The sequence below is a fragment of the Sebastes fasciatus genome, chromosome 18 (assembly GCF_043250625.1).
Source record: "Sebastes fasciatus isolate fSebFas1 chromosome 18, fSebFas1.pri, whole genome shotgun sequence".
In the NCBI taxonomy this organism is placed as follows: Eukaryota; Metazoa; Chordata; class Actinopteri; order Perciformes; family Sebastidae; genus Sebastes; species Sebastes fasciatus.
The window spans coordinates 20,581,386-20,608,835 of NC_133812.1; the positions used below are offsets into that span (position 1 = coordinate 20,581,386).

Below are 27,450 nucleotides of genomic sequence, written 5' to 3' on the forward strand. Positions count from 1 at the left end.
GATTAAACAAAGTTGCAGGTTGAGAGGAAGCTACAGCAGACACAGAGAAATCACCAGGTAGTAGTATTAGTAGTAGTAGTAAAGGCTACGCTTTATGCGCGGACTACCCATTGTTCCAACTGCCCTTTATTCCGAAACCTCAATAGTCCAAAAAGTCTTAAAGTTTTCAACCAACAGCAGCACTTTACAGTTATGGTTAACCTGCAAAATGTCTCTTATGCCACATTTCCACTGCATGGTACGGCACGGCTCTACTCAACTGGACTTGCTCTTTTTTGGTTTTCCATTAGCAAAAGGTGTGGATAGTATCTGGTAGATTTTTTGGTATTCCAAGCGAGCTAAGCCAATACTAGAAGGTGTTGTTAAAACACTGGGCTGGATGGTCTCATACTCCGTTCGTAGCTCTACCTACGAAAAGTAATGCAGTGGAATTTGTATATATCTCACAAAATCACATAACTGACGTACTTAAGTAACGCCACTTCCGGAGTTATTTCAACCCAAATCAAAATCTTTTCCTAAACCTAACTAAGCAGCTTTCTTGCCTAAACCTAAGGAAGTTGTTTCCTGGGAAGATGTAAGTTCATTTTGAAAAGACTAGTATGCATGTCACAAGCCGAAATTGACACGTGTTGCTGGACATTCGTAGGAAAGGGAACGAAAAAAGAGGAATAACTTTTTCGTAAGATATCATACGAACTGTTGTATGAGAATACGTTACACTGAGACCACTGATTGGTCAGAGAGAATCAGCACTCGAATCGACACGCGACATCCTTCACAATGTCGCCATTTTTAAATAGCCAAGTTCGACAATAGCGACCTCAATTTTTTTATTCACTCGACTCAGATTTAAAAAATGACAGCCTGCAAAACTACAAAGTACATAAAGTTTACTACGCTGTATTTTCGATGAACTGACGGTGTTTCTCTGTTTGCTTGCCATTGAAAGGATTCGGCGAGTGTTGCGTTGAAGATGGATTAGCTGAGAATCCCGCCTACACCGAGGGGGTGACATCCGCAGTGGAAAACAAAAATAGAGAAAGGGACCTGGTACCAAAAGTGAGTTGAGTTGAGTCGAACCAGGCGGTGGAAATGAGGCTTTAGATGCAAAACTACAAACAGTACTCTGCTACCCAGGGGACCAATGTCTCATGATCCGTCCGTGTTTGAAATGTTTGTCTGATTTGTTACCCCAAATAAATTTAGACTCACAGCATTTTAAAAAATAGCTTAAGAAATTCTCTAGCAAATTCTCTTTGCAGAAACAGTGTCCCAATTACTCTGGATAATCCAAAGACCTCACTGTGAACAGCTTTCACTGAAAATTTCAACCGAAAAATAGTCCTCATGAAAACAGTTGACAGTGTGTTCAGTGGATTATCCGCGGTAACTGGGACACTGTTTCCTTTTTCTCATTTTGATGAACCAACCTTGGTACAGTTTCTTAACCGTTTAAGCCATTCATGTGGTAATATACATGCCCCGACGTTCACCTATTATCTGAATGAATAGCTGTTATATAAATATGCCCACTTATTCACCTGTGATTTAAATGATCATAATTCTTAGAGATGAGATCTAACAGTATCCAGGCATTCAGCTCCGTCTAGAGTCACTTCAGCTTTAAAAAAAGACAAAATCTTTATTTAAGGGGAAAAGCTTTGACTATTAACACACATTTAATGCTGAGATAAACTCTAATAGAGTCATTTAGAGGCTCCAGAAGTTACTGTGTGAAAAGTACATCAGTTCACACCACAAAACAGTCAATTTCATTCTTTGGGGTTTCTGAATAATAGCACTTCTAAAAGGTCTGTGGACGTTAACAGAGACTTTGAGCTGGGGGCTTTAACACGGGATCGAGCTGAGGAGTTGCAGAGCCCTCCAAGGATAATGCTCTGTCACGGTCAATACTGTGAGCCGGATGACCTGTTACTGTGTGTGTGTGTGTGTGTGTGTGTGTGTGTGTGTGTGTGTGTGTGTGTGTGTGTGTGTTCTAGTAAGCGTGAGAAACAAAAATAGGGAAACAGAAAGACTTCCATTTCCTATCCATTCTTAATTTCATGGTCTGTCTTTGTTAAAAGACAAGATAAAGACTGTGGGTGTTATTCTCTCAGACACACACACACACACACACACACACACACACACACCTGAGTGTTTCGGTCCATTTGAGCTCCAGCTCCAGAGCCATCTTGTCCATCTTAAGTTTTTCTTCTTCTTTGGTGGTGATGAGTTTGGCTTCATGCTGACGCTTTTGGATCTCCAACTCCCCCTGAGAAACAGACAGCCAGACAGACAGACAGTCAGACAGACAGGCAGACCTTGGTTACCGTGCCTTCGTAGTCTAAACGTTGCTCAGAGGTTTTTTTCCGCTCCGACAAGAATCCAGTTCTTTAGGCAACTCTGAAAACTTTTTGGATTTTCTGTAGCGTGAAAAACGGTTAAAGCCTTTTGGAGTAAAACGTTGCTATTGGCAGTGTCAATCCAAAAAGAGTGGTGACATGGACGTCCTTCAAAAACCCACTCTCACCAAGCCCACAGTACATCATAGGACTGAAATTATTATTAACATTAATTGAGGAGTTGATAAACAAAATATAAATTGGATAAATATGATAACTGATTAATTGTGTTGGTCTAACTAAATAACCAATGAACGGACAATGTCTTCGTCTCTGGGAACTTTTGATGGTACCTTCAGCATTTTATAGACGAAAAAGTAGTGCTGGCTTGCTAAATGTACCAAAAATGAACTACAAGCAAGTGAAGCAGCCTTCTGATATTATGCACCAAAGGTTTGGAACAAATTCCCATCACAAACTTACCTTTGCCTTTTTTAACATCATTGTTTTTTATGTATTTCACAATTTTATTGGTCTTATCTATTGGTACATTTTACTCCTGATGACCTTTAACACCTGTGTTCTTGTTTTTATTTATTCATTTGATTTTTCTTGTGAGGCACTGTGAGCTGCATTTTATGTATGAAAGGTGCCGTATAAATAAAGTTTATTATTATTATTATTATTTTGTTTAAAATTTCATGAATTTGAAAGAAAGACTGAAGAAAGATCTATTTATTATGATTAATTAATTAAATTAAGCGATAATGACAATAGTTTGCCACCCAACTATATTTAGTCAAACATCCTACTGACACAAGATATAATATGAGTTGACAAAATAGTTTATATTGTGGATGGTGGAATGAGTCCAAGTACTGCCACATACATTCATACGGTTATTCAGAACGGTTTGTATGATATTTTACGAAAAGTTATTTTCCGTGCATTTTCCTATGAATGTCCAGCAACACGTAACGCACGTGTCAATTTCCGCTCCAGTCTTTTCAATAATAAAACTACTAAAACTACTACTATAGGAAATGTAATGTACAGGAAATCGTGGTTTGGATTAAAATATTACTGGAAGTGGTGTTACGGAAATTACGTCACAATAATTGACTTCTGGTTTCACACAAGTCCGGGGTTTTTAGACCCACCCATTCACCCTGACCTCCTCCCTACGCACCGTTGGTCGCTCGATATATTTCCTGGTTCACGATTACGTGTACGAATTGATTTCGTGGGATATATATGAATTACAGTGCATTACTTTTTCATAGGTATAGCTACAAATTGTGTATGAGAACAGCCTGAGTACTGTGTGTGTGTGTGTGTGTGTTTGTTTGTGTGTCTGTACTTCTATCTTTGGACACATTTGAGTTTTACACCTTGAGAGGGAGGACATTTTTGGGAGGTGAGGACATTTTGTCTGGTCCTCACTTCTCCAAAGGACTGTTAAAACCTGGTTTTAAGGTTAAGGTTAATTTAAGGTTTGAGGTCAGTCGTGTTGTTGTGATGGTTCAGGTCAGGTAAAAGGGCTGCAGAATGTCCTCATAAGTACAGAATAAACTGCGTGTGTGTTAGTTTGTGCTGACCTGCAGTGCAGTCAGCAGGTTGCTGGTCTCTCTCAGTCGGGCCCTGGTAGCGTCCAGCTCCTCCAGCAGTTTGTCCTGCGCCTCCTTCATTGTGCAGATCTGTACCTCAGCTGTCCCCACGTCCTGCTCGCCCTGCTGCACCTCCTCCTGCAGTCGCACCACCTGCAGGGAGGAGAGTTAGACAGAGAGAATAAACTATATTCACACCCTCTACCCTGTAGCGCTTCAGGCTGTATCTCAGTGTGGCAGCAACCTTGAAACTACATCAGCATTTTAAGCTCAGCGAGGTGGAATTTCCATCAAAAATGCATTCAATAACCATTTCTAGTTCTGATTTTTAAATGAGCCAGGCCCATATACTTTTTGCCGACGTGGCAACATGGTTTTGCAGCGCATCGGATATTAATTTACCTCGATGTTAAAAGCACAGTACAACTCAGAGTGCACAAACAATGAACACAGCGAGGCAGTGGGTTTATACACAGAAAAACAATGCTTTAAAACACCAGGGATTAAACAAGCCTTTGTCAGAAAAAAAAAACCATTTTGTGTTTTAACTTACATGCACCGCAATTAAATATATTTTCCCCAAAATTTCAGGCTCATACACTCCCATTAAGGTTTAAACTACACAGAAAACAAGTCTGAATACTTCAAATTCAGTACAAACAACCAACAGTATTAATGAATGAATAAGCAGCAAACAACTGTATTTTGAAAAGCTAACATCTACAAATAGGAACACATTTTGTTGAGCAGTTAAACAGTTGGCTTTACTCTGAATAACTTATAATTGTCTTATAACTGTCTCTAAATAATGTCTTACTAAAGTTGGACAGTCAGTATCAGGTTAAAAAATAATAAGAGACTTAAAGCTGAGGGTTTATACAGTTTATTTTCCACATAGGTCATTTTAATGTGTCCTTTGGACGTGACCCTCACCTCATTTTTCAGCTGGTAAGACGACTGGAATATACAGTTTACTTCATCTTTCAAATGGTAAATACCATTTATCATTTATTTATTATTCAAGTCACGCACGTTATTACGGATTCAGACTCCAGTTCCTCTAACTTTTGGAGGTGACATTACCAACAAGAAGTTAAGAGTAGTGAATGAGAAATTCATTACAAACAAAGTTTACTAAACAATCTCGCCATTTAGAAGCTGATTTGGAGCTTTCAATCACATCACATGATCTTCATCAACAGGTGGTCAAACGCCAAGGATGAACTTGAAATTCAACTTTTAAGCCAACATGGATGAGAAGTTCTTAAAAAAGGGACAGTTCACCCCAAAATCAAAAATACATATTTTTCCTGTTACCTGTAGTATTTTTTAGTATAGATTGATTTGGTGTGAGTTGCAGAGTGTTGGAGATATCGGCCATTTTTGATTGTGGTTTTCAATGCATGTCATGTACAAATGTAAAGTCGTGGATGTCCTACCTCCTGACTGGCTGCAGTGAGTTTGGCGGTGAGCTCCTCGCTCAGCTCGTCCAGCTGCTGCCTGAGAATCGTCTTCTGCTCCTCCAGCGCGAGGCGCTCCCTCTCAAACTGCTGCTCCAGCTCCTGTGGAAAGCAATTTAGAAACACACATCTGTCAAAACGAGTGAGCTTTAAAAGCCGAGGAGCATCAACAAAGGAACTTAAAACGGGAGTGCAGGACTTTTACATTGAAATGAACGTTACATTCAAGCCCTTGCCAAACAAGTTCACACAGTGCTGATTAAGCTTATCGCTGCCAGTTAAAGCTCTCTGTATTTCGCAGTATACCGGAGTTGTGGTGCCTGTGGCGACTTTCCCGCGCTTGTGGCCCAAAAGTGATGCGTTTTATGCAGATGGCGATCTCTTAAGTGAAGCCAATGCGGAAGTGCCTTAAACATAATTTCTAATAGCCAGCAGCGGGCGACTCTAGTCACAAAAAGGAGTTTGATTGTATAGAAGTCTATGAGAAAATGACCCTACTTCTCACTTGATTTATTACCTCAGTAAACATTGTAAACATGAGTTTATGGTCTCAATCGCTAGTTTCAAGTCTTCTTCAATACAGCATGATGTTCATTTAGTAAATTATGGTTCCATTTAGAGTCAAATAGACCATAAAGCAGGGGATGCTTTAGGGCGTGGCTACCTTGTGATTGACAGGACGCTACCAAGACGTTGTCCAGTCAGGGAGATGTCCCGTGTTTGTCTAGATGGCGACGGCCAAAAACCTGAACTTGAGGCTTCAAATTGGCAGTCCACCAACCAATGGGTGACATCACAGTGACTACGTCCACTTCTTATATACAGTCTATGGTTTTACGTCAATCAGCCAGGGATAAAGGGGGCAGGAAGAGAGGAGAGACGATAGCGACGGAGGAGCAGCTAGGAGTATGCCGTAAGCTATGGCAGAAAATCCTAAGAAGTGTCCATGAACAGTTTCTAGAGTGGATGCTCCTGATATAAAAGAAGATCGACATTCAGAGGAAGGGTTAAAGTAAAAAAAAATAAAGCGATCAACGACTTTTACTCATTAGTGAGCACTAAAAGAAGAGAAGGGATTAAGGGCACACATCGCGTTCTTGGATAGGTTGGTATTTGTAAAATACTAGTGCAGTGCCCGTTCAAAACGTGATCTTATTTGCGTGGGAAGACTCAAAGAGAGTGCTCCTGGGGATGCAGCAAACTCACCTGCACGCATACGTCATAAGCATGCGTCGACAGTGTTTGTGTAATTACTCTCACTGCTAGAGGGGGTAACGAAAGTTCTGCACTCCAGCTTTAAGAGAAAATGATCTGTGACTAAATCAAGAATTCATGTGCAGATGAAGTTCATGTCCTCGACCAAAGGGAAGCCAAGTAACATTTTACTAGCATGGCTAAAAACAGGAAGTAGATGTGTTGGGGTCTCCGGCTGATACACTGAAAAGATTCATTTCCAGACTCAGAGACTGAAAATGGACTCAACTCAACTCAAATCCTTCATACATGTGCAGTATTCCCTCAGTTGTGGTGTAGATCCAGGACTCGCCTCCCTCGCTCCTCTTTTTTTGTCATCGCATTCATCTGTGCAAAAATTTCTAAAAATACTTCAAACTATTTCATTGTCCTTAACAGAGACGAGAGAGAAAGAGGTCTAGCATTGTTACCATGATAAAGCTTATTATGGCTGCTGATGAATGGGGAACGATTTCTGTTATAGCATGCAATGATTGCTGCTTTCCAAGGACAATTAGAGCGGAGGGAAATTGCTGTAATGTCAAATGAAATTTGCCACCATTATTCATTACAGAGGAGGATGAAGTTTGTAATGCCGTATAAAAAAAAACATTCAGCGTATTGACTGCTGTGAGATAAAAACCAATGGAACTTCACGGAAATTCATCTGAATGGCAGACAGAGTGTAAAATCACAGTAATTCATGTGTAATGCTTAATGACATCTTGTATTTCTTGTCGCAGAGAGGAGGAAGTTCCTCTGTTGGCAGGGTAATAACTGTGAGAATTGACTGACACAAATGTGCATCTGTGAAACAGTTTGGTATAATTTGGTACAAAGAATCGCAAAATGATCCACTTTGCGAAACGCCAACCTGCTCAAACACGTCAGTCCGCTGCTGTTTTCCCTCCAAAGCAGCTCCCTGTTGTTGCTTGCAATAGTTTCAACACCCGTGTGCAACCGTAAGAAAGCCAAGAATGGGGCTGTACCTGCCCAGCTCCGGGCTACGATGAAATCCCAGAGCTACACCGAGATGTGTCCGATGTACTGTTCGCCTGAAGCCTTCGACTCCCACAGGTCCTCCTCACAAAGGCTTTCCTTGAGACTATTCCTCGCTTGTGAATCTAATGGTGGAATTGGTTTCAGGCAAAAATCTGGATAAATAACTTTCTTCTATTTCTACATGTTGCGTAGTCTCTTCTAGGAATATTTACCAATTCAATGCTCTGTTTTGTTTTACTTTACTTTGTTTTACCTGCTGTGCTAACTTTTTGCAGGTGTGGATGTAATCCCTACAGCCCCTAATCTATGGGCATTTGTAGTACTATGTAGGGCTGTCAAAGTTAACACGTTAGAACAAATTTCCATGCCAACTTGCAATTTTCAGGTTGCAGTGGACTCAGTTTTGAAGCTAGAGTGAAGATACTGGCATCATATGAAACTACAAAACCTGAGGAATCCATTGGTTCCAACCATGTCATACTAGCTTGTCAGGAAGGAGGTTAAATAACGCTCCAAACTTGTGCTAAATTTTGGTGAGGAAAAACTGTCATGGCCATTTTCAAAGGGGTCCCTTGACCTCTGACCTCAAGATATGTGAATGAAAATGGGTCCTATGGGTACCCACGAGTCTCCCCTTTACAGACATGCCCACTTTATGATAATCACATGCAGTTTGGCGCAAGTCTCTCCCTTTAAGGTACATTTTGAATAGATAAAAAAACGTGTGATTAATTTCCGATTAATCGCAATTAACTATGGACAATCATGAGATATACTGTATATCTATTTATATAGATATACAGTATATATCTATATATATAGATATATAATAATATAAAAAACTATTATTAATACTGTAATACTATAGTACAAAAGCTTCAAATCCTCAGTCATCTCTTGCAATATTTCCCACCAGTATTCATTCTGGACATCAGAAAAAGAGAATTTGCAGGTGAAATTCTTAACTATAGTGAGACCCTGACACTGTATTATCACAGATAATAGACACAATTCCATTCAATGCACCACATCACACACCCAAATCCCAGCCATGAAATTCAACAAGCTTTAAATAAAAAAAAATAAAAATCAGTGCATGCATCATATTTTTCTCAATATGCGAAAAAATTGAATTTGTGGAAACCTTGATGGATACGTAAGGTGCCCTTCCATCAGTCTGATGATATCGAGGATGCTGGTCGATCCACAGACAGACAGAGTCAGCTGGGGAGGAATCTAATACGACGCATCAGGATTCCTGTCATACCTTGCCGCTCGATACGGAGGGCGAGGCCGAGGTACTGCAGACTATTCATTTAAATTCCAAACCCGGCCTTCTCACAGACGACTCTCATTATAATTTAAAGCGATGATAGAATGGAGGTGATAAAAGAAAAGATGATTAACTCGACGTGATGAAACTAGAATCAAATGGAGGGATGAGGAGGCATTTCTTGTCATGTGTCGGCCTCTGTGATTTTGCAGAAAAATATATAAAACAGGAGCGAGTGGATGAGAAGTGAATGAACGCTGCCTCCTCGCCGTCACTCATCCAATCTGGACATTTCTGCACCAACACTGGCAGCATAATCATGAACCGGAGTGAACAATGGGAAATTATTGTGCATATCAGTACACAGCGGGACAGAATAGAAGGCCATGGAAATCACACAGGACCAGAGAGTCTGCATATAGAATGCATATCTAATAATTATGGAAATGCAAAACGCTCTCCTATTAATGTAGCTGTCAGCTCTGATCGGGGCTACTGTGGAATAGCGTTTAAAACACGTCCTCGTTATGCAACTTGGATTTAAGAGACTATTTGATCATTTGGCTCATGGCCGTGTGTGACTGGAATAAAGGACCCAATGGAGATTGGGCATCATCACGAGGCTATTTTCAGGCTGCTGGAGCCGCACGCCTCGGCTGCAGGTAAATTAGTGGCGCGCTGCGGTTCGGAACAGGTAGACCCTCAGGCTCATTAAACGAGTCCCGGGGCCCGGTTTGTTATCCTCGGGGCAATTTCACAACTCGCATCAGATACAAAAGCCATCATGATACTGGAAATTGTGTGTTTGGTAATTTGAGCACCAAGCACACAAGAGGGAACTATTGTACGGTATGTGAGGAGCTGCAGTCGGAGTGGTGGAGGTTGTTTTGTTGAAGCCAGTGAAAAATCAGTCCCGACTCGACATGATCCTGTATAGTTTCAGTCCAAGTCCGACCCGAGACCGAACCACGGTAGCAGTTTTGGACTCAAAACCCAAATAACCCTTACCCAGATTAGGTGGGTGACCTCGATAAACGGCTCCTAAAACTACTGATCACTACTGCACAGACTCTGGCTCCAAATTACATCAAAGTCTCAAGATGGCAGCTCCTGTATGCGGGATATTTTAGCTTCACTTCTGTACAGCGGGAGGAAGTGGAGAGGCGTCGTCCATCTTTACATACAGTCTACGGCTGTACACAAACTAACTAGCCGACAGTTTACGGAGATGCATGCCCGACTTTTCAACATTATGAAAGACTTGGATATCAACAGGTTTTTTGGATATGTGCAAATATCACAACGCCAATCTTTTCAAGAAGGTGGTTGAAGGAATGAGAGAGGGAGGCTGCGTTCACACGGTCGAACTAGTCCGCCACCACTTAGGTTCATCGCTCTATGCACGGCTGCATGTAAGCAGGAATATTCATTTTAACCGTGTAAACAGCTGTCTTTTCGGATAAGGGCAAAAAACGAAATAAAAAAAACAACATTATGCATAACAGGTTATTGATTATAGCATGAAGCATTCCTGCTCAACTAAAAATAAAAGGAGCCAGCAAACAAATAACACAAATTAAAAAGAGGGAAATTAAAATGAAGATAACAATAACAAAACATTTAGGGCCTACCTACCTACAGAGATCATGATGGACACCAAAGGTTGGATTCAATTAAAAGGAACACAAATCAAAACTATCTCTCATCAGTCTGATGTAATACAGTCAAATACAACAATGATCCTGCAATAAATACAATATTGAAAATGATTTTGTTGTGACTCAACTTAAATTGTTTATGCTAATCCAACACAAAGAACTACAGCCTTGAAAATAACCACAGAGCAGAACCAAACCTGACACTGTGCCAACAACTGCAGATAATGTTATTTGAACCTTTTATTACAGTGTAAAAGGATATATCCAGAGGTGACCTTGTGCATTTTCAGGATTCGTCTCCTTATGAAGTTTAGATTTAGTCTGGTTCATGTTCAAAAAAACAACATTGAAATGTTCAAAATCACAGGAATAATAATAATAATATGAATCAGCAGTTTTCTCTGAAGTACCTTCAAGAAAACAATCATTAGCTCATAAACCTGTTTTTACTGATCTCACTCCAGCTGAAGAAGAAGGAATAACAGAAACTCTCATGTTCTTCCCAAAGAGTAAAATATATACCACAGAATATGCAGCAGACAAGCAGCGTAAAAGCGCGGGTGTATACTGTATGTATGAGCTTAAGCTCTGTTAGGGTCACCACACACTGTGCTAAGTAAGGAGCAGTGAAATATTTATGATGGTAGTTTTAGAAACACACACACACACACACACACACACACACACACACACACACACACACACACACACACACACACACACACACACACACACACACACACACACACACACACACACACACACACACACACACACACACACACACACACACACACACACACACACACACACACACACACACACACACACACACACACACACCAGTTGGCTGCTGGACTCACATCCCTCAGGCAAAGCACACATCCATCTCTTTCACCATCCCATCAGTTTGTCCTAATTTTGATTACTTTACTCACTTTAAACTCTCCACTTGCAGTTTGATGTGAAGTAAATGTCATCGGTGTACAAGCAGCACTATGAAATCTAAAGGTCCTGCACCCACTTAAATGTCAAAACTCCCACACCTTGTACAAACCTTCATTTCCTGATTTGTTTTAAAGATTCTGGTGCTCAACATTATTAGTCATGGCCATTTTGCTTTTATTAACTGTAAGAAAGTGAGAAATATCAAACTATGTGGTTTAAAAAATGTCATAAAAGCTCAGAAAAGTTCTATTTCTGCACATTTTCTAAGATCTGAAAAGTAACCCACTCTTTTTTACTGTCATTTCCACACTTCCTCCATGTATAGGAAGTGCGTTAATCTAATTAGACCTTTATTGTCTCCTGCACAACAGCTCACTAAAGCAGCTGTGTGCCTTTGTGTGTGAATAGGAGTAGCAGCAGTTTTAGCATCAGCCAAAAATAGCCCATTAGAGCGTCCTATCACCTGTGTGAGTCATCAAGCAGGCTGTGTATAGTGTGTCTGCCACGTCTGCCAACTTTGTTTTCATTGAGAAATTATTTCTATTTGTCTTTTTTTGGATCTCTTTTGTAACATTACATCGCTGACAGAAGCTCCTGCAGGTTACTCACATTTCATCCAGCCCAGGTTATGTGAACTCAGAGGTGTTCTAGATGACATTTATAAATGTGCTCCCACATCAGTAGGCTGCATTTCCTCCTTTGCCAGCTTCTTAGTCACGGTTATAGCCCTCTTTGATGTATTTTAGTCTATATACAACCTAAACAAACTGCGCATTTTGTGCAGGTATCTGAGCTCCTCTACTTGTTATGCCTACGTGTGATGTATTAATTTATTTATCACCCTGTGCAGAGAGTAATCCCAAACCTTTATTCAGTATATTAAAGGGGCTGAGTCATACCTTTGGAAATTTTAGGTGGTTTTGCTCATGTTGACGTGATATCAGCTTCACTGACTCATTTTTTCCTGCACTGAAGAGCTGATCAATACAACAACTTTCAGATATTTTTGCTGTAAAAGATAAAAAACATGAACTTAAAGCCCCTGCTGTAGTTTTTTATTAAGCTCACTCAGATTTTGAATAGGAAATGCAAGATAGCTGAATAAAGCTGGAAGGCAAATAAACTACAGAATAACTTTGTGGTTCCATATGATGTCTTCTATAACGAATGGTCATAACTCGAGGGTCCTTTTAAATGTAATAGACCCCGTCGGTCCGGTCATTAACTCCAAGCATTCCCTGAAAAATGCTCTCTTGGTCTGTCTTGAAACTTTCTCCCCTCCTAGTTTAGCAGAAATAAACTTATATGAAATCATACTCTTGTCCATTCATCACAGTTTTTTAACAGATTTATGATGGAGCTCCCATTTCAAACACAGTTCAACCTCTCTTAAAGGTGCGGTGTAGTAGTTTAACGGATAGTTGAGCCCACGAATAGATACATATCACCTGGATAATGCTGCACAGGAGGTTCTCAGAAGTTTTAGAACCTTTTTTTGCCATCACCCAAACTATTTAAACTTTGACCTCAGTTGTCGCTGAACTTTCAAAGCGCAACCAACAACAACAGCTGCAACTGTTGTTGTTGCCTAGAAACAGTGAAGGATGTTCCTTGTGCTCTTTTTGGTGATATATTTCAGCTGCTGCCTCTGCAAGGCTCTGTGTCCTACTGTACCTCACGGTGAGTGAAGAGCAAATCTCTTATCATGTGACACAAGATGTTGTCTATAGTAAATAAACAGTATGGCCACTCGTCCTAATTATGTTTATTTATATTTTTACTCCATCTGCAGTTTTCTACCACTGATATAACGACACCTCTAGCTGATATAATGTGCTGTTTTGCTCTTATTGATTACTAGAATATAGTTTATTCTTAAAAAGAGAGAGAAGCATGAATGTTAGTCTCAATGTATTTGCAGATCAACTTTGACAGTCAAGGCTATCAAATGAAAACCCTGCAGCTTTTTACGGGCTGAAAAAAGTAATCTGAGGTGTTTCAGAGTGAACAAGGACATTATCTGTATTAAAATGCCAAAAATGCACTATTTCCTTCAATAATTTAATTCATATCAAGACAGAAGAGCGTCTGGAACAATATTTAGACCTTCGTGAGACACGAGAAATTTACAATTCAAGTCGAGTCTCAAGGCAAAGAGAGCTTTTTCTCCAGCTCTTGTAACAGATGGCGCAGTCAGTGAACAATGTGGAGTTAGCAGAGAGGTTAGAGAGGCGGGATTGTGACCGGTTAACCGTTAAAATACGCTCAACCAGCTTGCAGAGTGTCTGTGGGGAAGTAAATGAGCGCTGCTGTCTCCTCTCTAAACAACTTAATGAGCATCAACAGACAAACAGCAGAGGACTGTGGTTAGACTTTATAAACTGTAGTTTTAGCTTGCCAGTGGAAAGGTCAATATACTTCCACACACACACAATATGACTGTGGTCAGTGGTATGGCGCTGATCAAACTACAACATATTGCAGACACCACAGGACATCTGTCCTCCATAATCACCACTCATTCATTAACAAATACTGTGTAACATCAACAGACTGAAGAGGTGTGACAGGTCCAAATCTTTTGGCAGGCGACAGATCCAGAACACAGAGAGACTGAGAGAGAGACAGCTGGTATTCTGAGTCATAAGTCCTGAATATCACACTGTTCAATGTTATATTGAGCTACAGGAAGAGTGGGAATTGTGAAATTATAAAGACGTTTGTCAATGTGTCACTACTTGTATCCATCCAGTAGTGAAAAATGTATTCAGATCCTTGATGTTAAGCTGCACTACTCGATATTTTCATATTAACAATGGATGAGTTGACTACTTATTGATGTGAAAGGAGTTGCTCATAGTGATGAACCCACACAGAACTAGAAGGGCACTCAGAGAGCGCGGACCTCCGCCAAGTCTGTTTCAATAAGTGAAAAATAATGCGTGTATCCGCCCCGTGATTCGGATCTGCTCCAAAATGTATTAGGTTCTCCCTTGGCCAACGCTACACTGTTCTACCAAGTTTTATGAAAATCGGGCCAGAGGTTTTTCTGTGATCCTCCAAAAACACCACTCCAAATGAATGCTAATGTTGCTCATTGTTTGCTGTGTGTATAAATAGGCAACTCGTGCAACAACAACTCTAAAAAGCAATAATATGTCAAAGTTAAAGTCAGTGTGATTTGATGTCCCCAAGTAGCCAAAAAAAAAGTAATTTTATTCTTCAAGTAAAAGTACTTCTTTAAGCAAGAATTACCACTAAAATGTACTTTAATGTAAATCACTCAGTACAAGGACAGATGTTTAGAATGTTATAGGTGAAGCAAACAGTAACTACTTTATATATTGTTGGTCAGTTAAATCTTAATCTCTATAAACAGATATATGCAGCAACAACAACAACAACAACAACAGGACAAGGTTTTGGCATAATGTGAAGAATGCAGGACGTTTTTTCCGGAAAATCCAACAGATGTGACGTCATGAGCACTCGCGAGTCGCTTACAAATGGAGTCCACTAACGCCAACAAAAAGACCAGCCCCCAACACAACTCAGTCTCCAATGTAAACTCCACGGAAGCATAAAAAAAAACACGTCTTGCAAAACAGGAATGTGACCGACGTCGGGGGGGACGGGGGGGGACGGGGGGGGGACGGACTAGGATCAACATCAGCCGGGCCTTCGATTCATGGAGGGACTATTTTTTAAAGCTGTAAAGTGACTAATGACTACAACAATCAGATAAATGCAGTGTGGCACAAAAGTAAATATTTCCCTCTGAATTGTAGTATACTGTAAAGTTGCACAATATTACCTAATAGTGTTCTAAATGTACTTTGTTACTTTCTCTACCTCTGGGTCTCCATAAAGAGAGTAATACTTCTACCACAGTGGTGAAAACAAGCTTCCCAAGGACACCGTCTTTATGGCTCGAGATGAGCCCCGAGCTCGATGATGCAGGATCAATTAAAACATACAGCTGTTCATTTTCCTCCTGCTTTGAGCAATAAACGCTTATTACACAAAGAGGCAGCGTTCTGAAAATTAATCTTGTGGATTTCCCTTCATTGTGCCCGGCGAGCTCACCATCTGATGCACCCTCTGTCGGACATATTACTATGTAGAATGGGTTCTTTTGTTTTAATCAAAGCAGGAACAACACACGTTTCTGATGGCATGTGTGTCGGATGTTTTCAGAATGAGGTAGGACTAATCAACAGCAAAATCAGCAGGAAGAGCCTCCATCACACGTATATCGGTCTAACCTTGGAGTCCATGAATATATGTGTGTGTGTGTGTGTGTGTGTGTGTGTGTGTGTACTCACGGCCAGCATGCGGTTCTTCTCCTTCTCGGCGTTGTTGAGAGCGTTCTCCAGGGTCACTCTGTGTTTCTTGGCGACTTCCTCCAGAGCTCGAGCCTGGCCCTCCTTCATCTGGCTGGCCTCGTCTTCGGACCGAGCCTGCATATTGTTCATGTCCTTCTCGTGGGACATCTTCTCCTCACGCAGGGTCTGACGAAAACAGATAATTGAACACATTAAAAAATATGCCCAGAGGCGAGTGTTATGATAGACGACACACACTCACACACAGACAGAAATAGCCTGGGCTGACATTCACCCCATATGCTGTATTTTTTCTCAGGAATCAATCCTGCATTCTGTTTGTCTGTATTGGAAATCATTCTAACCACTTCACATTCATTATTGTTATCCCTAAAGCACCAAAACCTAACAAGCTGAAAACAGAACATTTTGTACCAGACTCCATGTGGGAGTACTGATGACGGGGTAAATGATTACGGAGCTATAGAGCCTATGATCAGTAAGCAACATAACCAAACCATCATTCTGATTCTAGATGGAGTCTTGATGCAAAATGTCTCCAGCATCAGGCATGACGGATGCAGCTAAACCACTGAGACCCAGAGGATTGCCGACGATCCTGAACAATGTTACTCTCTTTCAAAGGCACAGTATGTATCTGTATCAGGCTCACTTTTAGAGATATAGTGAAGGTACTGGTATCACATGAAACTAGAAAACCTAAGGAATCCATTGGTACCAACTGTGTCATGCTAGCTTGTCGGTAGCTAAATAGCGCTCAAAAGTTAGGCTACATTTTGGCAAGGAAAAAATGGCTATTTTCAAAGTCGTCCCTTGACCTCTGACCTCGAGATATGTGAATGAAAATGGGTTCTATGGGTACCCATGAGTCTCCTCTTTACATACATGCCCACTTTATGATAATCACATGCAGTTTTGGGCAAAAACCATGCCGTTTTTTGCATCCAGTATAAATGTGTTATTTTCGTCTATTCTAAAATGGTGTGTTTGAATATTTCTGCATACTGGGGTCCCTAAACAGTCTTGGAATTGCATAATTTGGGTATCACTGTAAAGCTGAGACTCTTGTGGATCCAATGAGCCCAACTGTAGTCATGTGTGATGATGTTAGTCCCCATAGTAGCCATTTCATATAGTGAAACTTGACCTCACTGTATAAAATGACCTAATGTGACCTCTAGGATAATCACAGCCTCATGAACCTACAACACAAGCCCCCTGCTACATACTTGATATAACGCTAAAAGATTGAGGCTCAACCTACATGTGCCAGACAAAAAGTCAGCAAATGTTGTTTTGTTCTAACATAATAATAATGATTGGACTTGTCTTTTATTCTTCGCATTTTCGCAAACAGTAAGCTTCACTTCTATAAGAGCAAGGACAACTAAACAATGTGTTTGGTAAATGTAACGCTACCTATCTCTGGTAACAATTCTGGCAGGGGTTGTTGGAGTGTAAACTTCCCTAAATCCAACAAGGAGCAGGACAGAGCCGCTAACGTTAACCTGAACTCTGAAATATCTTGGCTCCCACAAAATCAGCCCCCAATTAGCTGAGTAGCTGGCTCAGGATATCCTAACTTTCGGCATTGGAAGTAATGCTATGTTACTACAGTAGTTGGTGAGCTTGTTAGTAAGGTATGCCAATGTTTGCAGCTTGTTTGTGTCTCTGCTCACAGAATGTCAAAGCTCGACAGGCTTGCTGTGCCTAGTTACAGTTAGACAGCCAACTGGGCTGATGAAGAGCATGCTGATTAGTGATTGGTTTGTGAGTAAGTAAGAGGAGTGGTAGTTAAATCAGTAGAGAGCTGCCTCAAAGATTATAAACTGGAGGTATAATAGAGGCAAGTGGTAAAATATGGGAATGGGTAACAGCCAAAAGATGTGTCTCAGAGGGCGCAGAGGAGAGGGAATGAGGTTCTGCTGATTTAAGTCGTTACCGCGCTCCATATATTGTGTAGCAGACAGACGAGCAGACAGGCAAGAACAAATGCACTGGGTTTGTCATTGGGACTCTGGTAGAGCATGAATCAAGGAGAAGGTCACAGGAAAGAGTGAGAAACCGAAAATAAAAATGTAATCTGCAGCCCATTTACTTTGGGTTTAATCAGGGAAGCAGCTGTGTCTTCATTGCAAGGGTTTAACAAAATTTTAATTAGCCAAACTGCGCCAAAAAAAGCCTCATGGGAGCAGTTATATCATTACTTGAGCTGACATTAGGCACAGTAATACAAGTATGCCAAGAAACTCTGTGAGACTGTTTCCTGTTGGAGTGTATCCCAACATTATCTAACTACTAATGAGATGAGATTCAAAATCAGTTGTAGTTATCTTTTTTTTCTCTGTTTTACAATAAGATTCGGGGATTCTGCTGACAATAAAAAAACTATGTATTTTTTATGCATACAGATGCAATTCTTTGCTTTGAGGCAGTTCAGATTGTTCAGCTTTCTGCTGCATTATTTATCGTTCATTTTGGCTGAGGTGTTTGACATTTACAAAAACATAATGTATGAAAGAAGCATATAGACGATGAATAAATGGACGAGATGCTAAGGATGCCCTGAACAGGTTGTTTTGGCCCCCGAACCCGAGCAGAGTCCTTTAACATTGGGTATCTGCCAATGCTGATTCCGATATGATACTTACATTTGCCAAAATGTTGCTTAAATATTTATCTGACATATTGAAAAAAAACGTTTAGCGCTCTAACTTTCATCCTGGTTCAAAACTATTAAAGGGGACCTATTATGCTGTTGTGCTTTTTCCCTTTCCTTTAGTGTGTTATATCGTTTTTTGTGCATGTAAAAGGTCTGCAAAGTTACAAAGCCCAAAGTCCAGGCCAAAGGGAGTCTCTCTCCCCCACAGAAACACTGCTACTGAACTGCCTGAAACACCTTGCTTGAAGTCCCTCCTTTTCTTCTGTAACGTGGTGATGTCACAAGTAACACATTTTGCTTAGCGGCTAGTTTGGCACGCCCTCAAACAAAGCTAAACATGCACAATGTATACTGTGTTTGGCCTTTACCAGTCATTTTAAAACTAGTGAGCATCTGGCAGATTACTGAATACATCATACGTTGGCAACAACATGAAAAATACTTTAATTTCCCACCAGGGATCATATTGATGTGCACTAATTGCTCCAAACCAGAGGACTGTTTTTGGGATTCTACCAAGAAGCGTCCATCAAGCTGGTCAAACTGAGCAAGACTGCTGCGTTGTCATATGGCCAAACAAACCCGAGGGGGATAATACAAACGACAGGGCATGAAAACATCTTGGGAGGTTAATTTCTTCTTTTGCATAGAGAGAACAAGGGAGGAAAGGCAAGATCAAAAAGTATAAAAGAGGAACAGGAAACGTTAAAAGGAGAGAAGGGAAAAGAAAAGCCTCCCATTAATGAAATGACTTTTACAACAACGTTCTATAATTAAGTCAGACAACTAACATTATCTGAAATGTTCTTTCCCTCCCAGCTTGCTAATGTTGCTTATTTTCAAACACGATTAATCCAAAAATCACTCCTTAATGCAACGAAGTTGGATAACACATATAACCAGATTTGTTTTTTTAGGTTAGAAAACCCCCAGCATTAGTACTCTCACCAACAGCCAGATTACGGCGAGTAATCCAGGCTAATATCAGAAATCAGCTGAGCACTGAGGGACGTTGCCGCCGCCATAACAGGAAGGTGCCGTAAAGTTTAAGTGGTGCGAGATCTCCTATTATCCAGAGGTAGACATTCAAATTCACAGCAGCGTCTCTCAGTGGGAGAACTCTCCCAGCTCCCAGAGGATTACACTGCACAAATGTCAGAGATAAAAGGACGGGAAAACACACATGAAGCAGCAACACTTGACATTTACCGTCGGCTGTGGTTGGTCTGCTGACTACGCTGTTCCTTAAATCATCTGACCTTTAAAAAGAGGAGCAGCTTGTGTGTTTTTTTTTAAGTCTATAAATGCAGTGATCGACAGGTTTGACACTTTCAAAAGTTTGATGATAGCGGGTCCATTTTTGCTCTTAAGCTTTTAAACTTTGTGGCATACATCTGATTTATTTCAACTATTCTGCCTGAATGACTGAAAAGAAGCGCTTGGGGGTCCAGAACGATAAAGAAAGACAGGAAGAGAGAAAAAAAGTGGGAGTCTTAAATGCATTTTACAGCTATATGCTCATGTTTCATGCAACATTTTGTGTTCTCCATAGGGCTGTCAAAGTTAACACAATTTTAAATTAGTTTTAACGACACTAATTTCTTTAACGCATTAATGCAACTTGCAATTTTTAGGTTGTAGTGGGCACAGTTTTAAAGCCAGAGCGAAGATACTGTCATCAAACATAAGAAATCCATTGGTACCAACCATGTCATACTAGTGTAGCTTTACGGCTTGTTTCAAACGCACATTTTGACGGGCTGTGTGTATTTCTCCGTATATTGAGCATTTTGATACTTTCATAGTATTTATATATCACTTAAACCTGCTTCACCTTCAACCTCACTTTTTACATTATGGGACCTTTAAGGTACATTTTGAACAGATAAAAAGAGTGAGATTAATTTGCGATTAATCGTGATTAACTATGAACAATCATGCGATTAATCGGGATTAAATATTTTAATCGACTAACAGCCATAGTTCTCCATAAAGGACTTCTTGAAATAAATCAAGGATACAAGTCAAATAGTCCTTTTACATCTATAAAGACTGGCTTTGGGCAAAACATCATTCTCACCAGAGTACACAGGGAGGATTACTCTGTAAAGTCACAGAAATGTCAGCGTTGCGAAACTAAAATAAATAAGAAAAAAGGAAATACCAAATCGAATTGAAGAAATAAATCAGGTTTGGGGCAAGTCAGTATTAGAATTGCTTCATAGCTCCAACAAATGGTCTTTTATTTTTTGGGGCTTTTTCTCTCCAAAGGGATGACTTTTAGGGATTACTGAGGAGTTAAGGTCAAACTGGAAATACAGAGAACACAAGCTTCCTACTTGAAATAACAAATCACGTCTTTAATGTAGCATTCCAGCTTCTCTGAATCCGAACTCGTGATGTTCAAAAAGGCCAATGTCAATACATTTTGTGGTCTCTTAAACTACTAAAACCCTAAAATGCATGCTGATCGCTTCCTTTGCGTTTTCTCTGTGGTAAAAATTCACTTGTTTTTTATGCAAGGACATATTCTCCAAAATATGAGCACAGAATTTTGACTAACTTTCTGTATTTGAAGGATGAATCACGGGTCTGGAGCAAAGTCTAGCAAACACTTCAGTCACAGCATCTTGATGGCTTATTGGTTATTCATAACCGGGTTATTCCAGTCTGGAGTGAATACAAATCACACACACGCACCTTCTCCAGGGACTGGAGCTGTTGTCTCTGTCTTTCGTCCAGTGCCTGGCTCTGGCTCTGCAGGGACTCCCTTTCTTCTTCCATCCTCAGCACTTTGTCCTTCAGCCGGCTCCGCTCGTTGTCCAGGTCCCTGATGGCTGCCTCCTGGGTCATCTGGGTGGCCTGCAGGCTGCTTATCTGACCTATGACGGGACAGAGGCGACAGACGTGATCAGAATGGAAAGAATAATGTCATCTGCATATTGTCATTCTTGGAGATTTCTTGTTGGTGCTAAATAAACCGGTATCAGCAAATCTAAACTTCTTCTGACTTTTGTTATTGGAGTAAATTTGCTGAATTACCATTTTACTTGGCCTCATTCTTTCACACTGACATTCTGTTCATGTCATTTCTTGCTTATTTATTTTATTTGTCCTTTATTTAACCAGCAAGGACCAACCAACCAACCAACCAAAGGAACCAAATACAACCACTGGTCCCTTTACAGTTTAAATAAATGAGGAGCTATGATCTGCTCTAGATGATAAATATGACATATATTATGTATGTATAGTCATAGTTGCATTCACCTGGATGTTATCTGTGCCCCTCACATGCAAACAGCTCCAGTGGAAAATGATGAAGCAATCTCATTGGGCACGAGAACCTCATAGGAGCTAATGGGCCGAGCATAATCCTGCACTAAATTGCTGCTATTGCTCACACATTTCAGACAGTAATATTTATGCAATGTTGTTACACAGAGTCCTGACGGAAAGACATCACAAGATATTAAATCAGATTCTAACATGCAACAATTTACCCAACATGAGTGCACACAAACACACAGCTTAAACTGGGCATAATTGATGCGAGAAGGGTTTCTTCTGCCTCAGAGGGACTGGGAATACCATTAGCTTGGATATATGCAGCATTACGCCATTAAAGTGTTCCAGGCCATGATGCCTCAGACAAGATGAGAGGAGCTGTTAGTGGATATGTTTGATGTGTTTGCACGACACTTGGAAGAGTCTTGTGGGTAGCGTGGGTGCAAGTATGAACCAGCATAATGAATACCAGTCCATGTGAGAGAGGAGAAGGGTCTTACTGGCTTTGAGCAGTATTTCGGTTGCTTGCTGCTGAACTCGGTCTCTGGATGCCTCTAGTTCACACTCAGCTTCCTTCTGACGGATCTCCACGATTTCTGAGTTCTGGGTCACCTCGTCCAGCTGCTTGGTTAAGTCCTGGAGGGGAATCAACAGAGAATAGAGGAGAGGAATGTAAACTCTGTTAACACATAGAGCGGCAGCCATACCTGACTGACATGAGAACAAAGTCACTGAAAACCAGACCGCTGTTTAAGTGAACTGATTGATGTACATTCCTGTCAATCAACGAGTAAAACCATGGAGCAAGCGAGCACGACTATAGAGACAGTGGCTTTAGATGTTGGCACTGAAAAAAAAACCTGAACTGAAAAGGGAAACATTGGCATTGAAACACTTGTATTTGAAAAAGTTGTATTGGCATTAAATTAAGTATTGGCACTGAAAAAATAAAACACAGCCGTTAAGAGAGCTTTTTCATCAAGCTTCCTATAAAAAGTGTAACACACTTGTCCCTCACATTTTTTTTGCATTGTTTTTCAATGACAATCCTTTTTCAGTATTTTTTTTTTTTTTTAATGCCGACAGTTTCCATTCATTTAAACCAATACCTAACCTGCATAACATAAGTTAAACTTTAACCCAGTGCAGTTCTATGTGAGAAAAACATCTGTCTCTTTGAAGCAGTTAAAGAGACAGAGCAGATGAATGTGAGTAGAATAAAAATGGGGGGTTAAAAAAGGGTTAATGGTATGAAAGAAGCACAGAGCTTGAGATGTACAAATAAAATATACAGCTGCTGGGATGAAGGAAACATCCACAGGCTCTTGATTAGTAAATTCAACTTGAGTAAAAAAACTGATATGTTTTTAGGTTATAATTGCATAAATTGTGGGTGTATAATCTGCAGTGAGTTTTCAGACATCTTGGACTGCCGTAGCCAGATTGTCCAGAATGAAGCATATTGGTAGCATATTACTAATACCGAGGATCAAGAATGTAAATGCTGACTGCTGCTCAATTAATATGAACTAGACTTCAGGGAGGGATTTGATGCACACGCACGCACGCACGCACGCACGCACGCACGCACGCACGCGCGGTACAGTAGCTGTGTGATTTAGCACTCTGTAGGAAATCATGAGGGGCAATTTCACATCTTTCAATCCCATCAAACGGTCTGCCTCAAACTTAATTACTGCTGCTGCGGCAAAGACAAAGAAACCTCAGTGTGATAATAACCACTGAGGAGTCACACACAAATTAGATGTGATGTGTGTGTGTGTGTGTGTGTGTGTGTGTACTGATTTCCCTGATGAGCCCAAAGCAGGTAGCTGCACTTTGTGATCACTAGATTTAGATAAGACATCCATAAAGTGCATGTGTGCGTGTTTTGTCCATCTTGTACACGTTTGTGAGGTCCGATTTAGGTTTAAGACCTTGACTGTTACAATTTTATCGGAAAGTGAGGAAGTTTTGTCCGGTCCTCACTTCTTTAAAGGAACCAACACGTTCTCATTCCAACTCGTCACATACCGCCGCTTTGTCACACTCCTTGGCGTAGAATATTTTAGCAAAACTGTGTGGAACATCGACAATCCAAAAACGTAACTTTTTCCGGCTTGTCCAGAGATGTTCTGTTCCAAATTTGATGACGATTGCTCAAAATTTGAAAGAAAAGCTTGAGCTCAACATTTGTCTGGATCTACATAATCCAGGAAAGGAAGAATTTTGTTTCTGAGATTTACGATTTAAAAGTTAAATTCCAAAACGTAAGGTTCATTGTTATAGCGCCACCATCTGACCAAACTGCACCATATTCAACACTGCACTCCCTTGGGTCCCCAACAATACACCCGCCAAGTGTGAAGTACATCGGATGAACGGTTCTCGAGATATGCGACGGACATACCCACATACTCACAGACAAAGATTCCTGGCTGTATAGTTAGATAAGACCATTTGTTCCTATTGGAAATGTTAATCTTAATACAAACATACACTTCTATTTTTTTAAATGGTAATAAAGTAATTCTTAAAACACTTGGGCACTGTACTTTTTATTAAACATTGCTGAAAGGGCTAGAAATAGTCTAATCAATTATATTTCTGTTGATTTAAAAGCTCAAAAAAGGAGTCCCATTGTTGCCGGCATTTCGTCATTACCTCTGATTCACCCCTCGTCATATTATATATACAGTAAAATAAATCACACCCACAGAGCCTCTCTTCTGCCAGTCATCCTTATTGGACATGGCTGAATCCTGCATTGCCATTTAAATATAAAAGGCCTCGAAAACTGTGCTCTATAAAGATTTATTGTTTTATCCTGCTAAAAGCTTCCCCCCACCAGCCCAGACAGGCTTTACCTGGGACTGAAGTATTTAGTCCAAAGAAAATGACAGCAGCAATTTAACATAGCTTCAGTGGAGTATTTCACTTGGGGGATAATTTGTAATTTTTGGCGTGCTTATTCCTACCGACGCTTGTGAACAGTCCGCGATTAATTACGTCTGTCTCAGTTACTCCAAGCGATCATTTGCTTGCATTTCTCTGGAGATTTGCCCACTAAATCATAAGCTAAAGGAGGATGACAGAGAACACTGATGCAAGAAGCTGTAGCATCCTGACACCACCTACGAGTGCTTTCCACCGCGTTGAGTCGATATTTGATGCTACTATTTCTACCCATGAAGTATGCCGGTACAGTAATTACGCCTCCTGAGACTAGGGAACATTTTGATTTGGTGCATCATTTTAATTTTCTGGAGTGAAAAGAAATTTAGTGTCTAAAAATGTCACTGTGCTTGAGCAAAAATGCTACCTTATGTAAACCCAATGATTACTAACCAAAGGCAAGAGGAATAATGAGATATGAGATGTGTATTGTTAACGATCAAAACAAAGTTTTAAACATCTGCTGTGAGCTAAATTAACATCTATTGTCTTCACAGCAGGAGTTGAAGGATTAAGAGATATGTCCATAGACTGCGGCTGTTATTAAGAGATTAATGTGATATTACTTTAGTAACAGTACAATATATCAGCTGTGTACTGTACGAAAGACTAGAAGAAACCAGATCAAGCTGTTTCTACCCTCTGATATCTGTTTTCCTGCCCTGAATCTTGTATCATATGAGAGAATCCAGAGGAGCTGTCAAGTGAAGTTGGTTTCAAGCTCTCTGCTCTGTTGTCGTCTCTTTATCTGGGTTACAGTTAATTGCTCTGAAAACAAATGAAATGATTAACTCCAGGCACACCAACCACTGCTGACCTTGATCATATTCTCAGTAACGCTGAGACGGAGGGGGGGGGGGTGGGGGTCGGACGACCCCTTCCTGTCTTCTGAGCAATCAGTGATAATTTCATACAAAACTTCACAGCATATCATAACAACAAAACAGACCTACTTAACCAATTCCCCTGGAGCATGTGTCAACTCTATTTTCAACGGTGGAGATAATATGATGCGAGTCTACTTCCAAAGGCCGTACAGAGCTCAGAAAGTAGAAAAATGAACACAGCGTTGCTGTTTTTGCCCTACACAAAATGCACACGTTACTGCCAGAATGGTACAGTAGGGTGCAGGGGAACAGTAGCACACTTACATGTCGGGCTGTACCAAATAGTTTGAAGCTTCATTCCTAACGTTGACATTCAAATTCTAAATCAGTTGCAGCTTTATGCTAAATGCAGTACCTGTGAGGGTTCCTGGACAATATTTGTCATTGTTTTGTGTTGTTAATTGATCTCCAATAATAAATATATACATACATACATTTGTATAAAGCAAAGATATTTACCCACTCTCATGTTGATAAGAGTAATAAATACTTGACAAATCTCCCTTCAAGTGCATTTTGAACGAATCGATTGACAGTCCTAGTATTATACTATTTGTAGAATTAGATTCCAATGGTGGTTGCGTAGGATTGGTTCCGACTCATGTGATCACAACAGTTCCAGTAACTCAAGAAGTCAAAATGTATTGAAAAAAGATAGATCTAATCCTTTCCAACTAGTTTTTATCTAACTAAATATTCTGCTTCAATCCGTATTTGTTGGCGTTTAGCCTTTTCAAAAACTACATTTTCACTGCAGTCAAAAGTTTGCTCTCCAGCTTGCCACACACACACAAAGGGAGGCTTTTCCATTTCTAAAAAGCTCTCAAAGCACACTCAAAGTGTTCTCTGCTATTTTCTGATTTCACATGTCTGCTGACTTTCACAGTGATAAAATCTGGATATTTAATGTCTGTACAGAGGGAAAAAAACATTTCAACGTTAAACTGTCTCATTTTCTCTTCATCTCATTTTCATCCCATATACCTGTTTTGTTTTATACACTTATTTTATCATCTACTGTATTCCAGAGGACACATTTTGTAGGCTGTCCATAAAAAACGGCATCAGAATACGGCCAATCGTAGACTTTATTTGTCTTTATAGTCCAGTTATGGTGTGTGATGTGTCTGAATCAGCTGTTCAGGGTTCAGACTCACCTTGACGTCCCTGTCAGCGGTGTTGAGTGACGCCTGGAGCTTGTGGGACTTCTCCCGGTTTTCCCGGGCTTCATTCGTTACCCTGGCCAACTCGGTCCTCAGTTTTCCCAGGGTTTTCTGGAGCGCCGCCTCCTGAGTCTGGAATTCCCGCCGCAGCTCGGACTCAGTGCGTTTCCATGCCAACAGGTTGTCGGCAGTCAGCTGCTGAGTTCTCTTCATGGCCTCCAGCTCGCGCTCGTAAAAGGCCTGAGCCTGAGGACGGAAACAGACTGGTGTGAAAAAACACCTTAATCCAAACAGATAACACTGCTCTTTATTTGCTAACTTTGACTTTTCCCTCTTTTTTTTTTGTCTTTATGAAAACTTGGAAAACATTTTGGACGGTTTGAAAAGCTTCCTCATCAAAATGCAATCTCATGCGAAAATAATCAACACAAGTGAAAGCTGAAGCCAGATTGTCTTGGCTGACAGTGTTCACTGTCAGTGAGGAGGGATTTTTATTGAAATTAATTGCTTATAAATGCAGTGCTTAATTTGTGCCTTTCGCTCTACACAAATATGAAGATCACAGCCTTCACCTTCAACAAGGTCAACGTAATAGTGCCAATAAATGTAATTTTTCAACC

The 27,450-nt window shown here is 40.4% G+C and overlaps 1 protein-coding gene across 9 annotated transcripts in view; it reads right to left on the minus strand.

Moving 5' to 3' along the window:
- Positions 1-27,450, minus strand: part of fam184ab (family with sequence similarity 184 member Ab) — a 179,289-nt gene that overhangs the window by 52,769 nt on the left and 99,070 nt on the right. For all 9 annotated transcript variants that reach the window (XM_074614722.1, XM_074614727.1, XM_074614725.1 and 6 more), the window contains 7 exons: positions 26,825-27,076; positions 22,326-22,461; positions 21,238-21,419; positions 15,855-16,040; positions 5,395-5,517; positions 3,947-4,108; positions 2,157-2,278 (listed from right to left, as the gene is read on the minus strand). In XM_074614722.1, coding sequence (XP_074470823.1) covers positions 2,157-2,278; positions 3,947-4,108; positions 5,395-5,517; positions 15,855-16,040; positions 21,238-21,419; positions 22,326-22,461; positions 26,825-27,076 — 1,163 coding nt within the window. The remainder of the gene's footprint in view (positions 1-2,156; positions 2,279-3,946; positions 4,109-5,394; positions 5,518-15,854; positions 16,041-21,237; positions 21,420-22,325; positions 22,462-26,824; positions 27,077-27,450) is intronic.